Raw genomic sequence first — 2,919 nt, 5'->3', positions numbered from 1 at the left:
CTCGATGCACCGCCCTGTTCGGCCTAAACCTAACTCGACGGTACTGCTCCTAGAGGTCTTCTACTTGGCAAGAGTTATTGGGTTCGACCTGGGTTGTTGATAACATTATCAGAGTATTGGAGTAATAGATTGGGAGAGACTCTTGTGACACTATTCATACTACTACCAACCTAGTGAACATCTTAGTCATTCTTAGATGTCAAGAAGGTCTAATACGCTTTTAGGAGCATCTAGGTAGTTTAAATCTCATCTCACAATTTCAGGCTACTCGGGACTAGCTCTTTGAAGCTAATTCAATCTTTGGGTACACTCAAATTTAGATCTCTGATTGCAGCTAACGATCCTAGAGTGCAAAGTCTACTGAAAATATATTGACTTCGGTTAACATAAACCCAATCTTGCTCAGTNCTAGATGACTTAATGCGAACTTTCAGCTCCAAAACACTCTGTTCTAACTCCTCAAGTCTTTCTTAATCTAGAAGCACTAGGGTCTAGACCCCTTAATCACCTGAGGCTTAACTGTGTGTCGATAGACAAAACACACAATCAATCGCGGAGTATATTATATCATGCATTCATACAAAGCTCAATAGGGAGATAACAACCATCAATTCTTGAGCACATACCACGGTATCTCATTTTCCAAATCAGCAAGCATAATGATTCTCATCCTAGGACATTTCAATAATTTTTCTTAACATACCCAACATTCTCATCCAAATTACCCTTCTAGAGTTCTAAACATGCATAACAACATTTTTCTACCTCAACTCGAAATTCGATCTCCAAAGACCTCAATAAAATTAAAAAAAAAAATCGAGCTTAAAAGAAAAAAAAATCAAATATTTAGTTCTCGTGGGAACTCGAGTCTTACAAGTTGGAGGAGACAAAGTTGAACAAGAATCAATCAACTATTGTCTAGGTTTAAACAAAGGCAAGGCCTAAACGGGCACCTCAGCCTGAGTGGGCATTTATGGACAAACAGTAGACCTTAAGGTCAAGGTGGGTTGCTAGGTCTAAGACTATCGAACAAGTCATCAACCTTATATGGAGGGAGTTGTCAGCATCATTCTGAATATGCTGCAAAGTGGTACACCATGCATGCCTCCACGCACTTTTATCTCTTCCCCACATACCAAAACCATTTATATATATATATATATAACAATAAACGTATAGCATAGAGTGTCATATTCGTTCCAATATCATGAAACGGTGTTCTCGGCCATCCTGTGGGCTCCTTGTGATGCTCTTTCTTGTTCTCCTAGCCATGCGTAATATTCTCCTCAAAACCCTCTCTTCTTCATTATAAAACATCCTATATTTTGTTACTAATTGTGTTGTTTGTGGGTTTTTGGTTTGGTAAAAGCATATGAAGAGGTGGGAGTTAGGCGATGCGAGGGCAGGGTTTGCGAGTCACAAAGCCACAGGTTCCATGGGACATGCATCATTGACCACAACTGCGCAGAGGTTTGCCGCAACGAAGGCTTCACCGGAGGCCACTGTGTTGGGTTCCGTCACCGCTGCTTTTGCACTAGGCACTGTTAATTTCATATGCTTTTGTTGTAGTAATAAATTAGGTTTATACTAGGATTGTGAGTATGCATGCTTTTCATTTCGTGTTCTTGGTTCTATTTTAATATCAACAATAAGATCTCTTTATAAAGCTTTTAGAGTTTTACTTTGATTCACATAAATTCTATAGTTTCAATGGTTAAATAAAAATATTATGATTATCATTATTTTATGGCTTCCATTATTTGACATGTTTTCACAATTGATGAAATTGTATGAAATTAATTGCGTTTTATTGAAGGAATAAGTTGAGAAATATAGATACAGATATGAAAATAACGAAATGGATTTTGGAAATCTAGAAATTAATACACTATTCGTTGCGCACCACTAATGTTGAGTGTCAAACTTGCTTTGTGGAACTCGAAGAATAGTAATAATAAAAAACAATGAAGTTTAAACACGTTTGCCAACCCTCGTCCCAAAGAAAAGATATTATCCTAACACGTCTACAAACTGAGCGTCGAATTTGAACGAACGTGAAGCTTTGATTTGAAAAATTTAAAGAGAGGTCGAGAAACACTTTTCGTGAAGATGTCGACAACCTGATTCGAAGGAAGACTGTAGAGGGATCGTCACTTAGAGGCGATGTCTTGGCTTCGGCGAGAATATGTCTTAACTCTTTAAGAGGAATCGTCGCTCAGCCACGATGGTGCCTTGGCTTCGTGCCTTGGCTCCAGTGATAATGTGATAATATTTCTAACCCAAGAGGTAGAAGGGGGAAACCTAGAGTCCAGTGATAATATCTAACCCAAGAGGTAGAAGGGGAACCTAGAGTTCTAACTAGAAGAGGTAGAAGGGGGAAACCTAGAGTCCAGTGATAACCCAAGAGGTAGAAGGGGGAAACCTAGAGCAAGGGACAAAGACAATGTTGAAGCGGGAAGAGTCGCCACGGTGGACGAAGAAGCCAATTTTGGCGAGAAGAGAGGCGATAACTTGGTTGGCAAAGAGGCCGGTGCAGCTCTCAGATTTTGAAGGTAAATCTCTGTAGAAGGTCGATAGCCTTCTCGAGATCCTGTATATTTTCGATGAGAATGCTGATGAGGATCATGAGGTTCATGAGGTTAGGATTTTTGTGAACGTTGAAGGGAAGATTGAGAAAAAAAAAATGAAAGAGGTTATATTAGTTAAGGGAAAACTGATTGGGTCGGAAAAGGTGAAGTTGTATGTACAGAATATGGCGAAAGGTGATTTTGAGGTCAATAGGGTGGAGTTGAAGAGTAATCAATTGGCTCCGCCTGCGGCAGCCATGGCGACGGCCCCTGTGGCGTCAAAGTCAGCAATGGTGGTGGAAAAGAACATTAGAGGATTCAGAAGCCATTAAAAAGAAAGGATCGGGGTTGC

General features: G+C 39.9%; 1 protein-coding gene across 1 annotated transcript; it reads left to right on the top strand.

Annotated features, from left to right (window-relative positions):
• Window positions 1-1,181: 1,181 nt before the first annotated feature.
• Window positions 1,182-1,689, top strand: LOC111786690 (defensin-like protein 1). The gene is made up of 2 exons (XM_023666919.1): window positions 1,182-1,274; window positions 1,370-1,689. The coding sequence occupies exons 1-2, from the start codon at window positions 1,208-1,210 to the stop codon at window positions 1,546-1,548; spliced, it is 246 nt and encodes an 81-aa protein (XP_023522687.1). The 5' UTR covers window positions 1,182-1,207; the 3' UTR covers window positions 1,549-1,689.
• The last annotated feature ends 1,230 nt before the right edge of the window (window positions 1,690-2,919 follow it).

Source organism: Cucurbita pepo, unplaced genomic scaffold (genome assembly GCF_002806865.2).
Source record: "Cucurbita pepo subsp. pepo cultivar mu-cu-16 unplaced genomic scaffold, ASM280686v2 Cp4.1_scaffold002449, whole genome shotgun sequence".
Classification (NCBI taxonomy): Eukaryota; Viridiplantae; Streptophyta; class Magnoliopsida; order Cucurbitales; family Cucurbitaceae; genus Cucurbita; species Cucurbita pepo.
The sequence above is the reverse complement of the archived record's forward strand: the minus strand, read 5'-3'. Positions and strand labels throughout refer to the sequence as shown.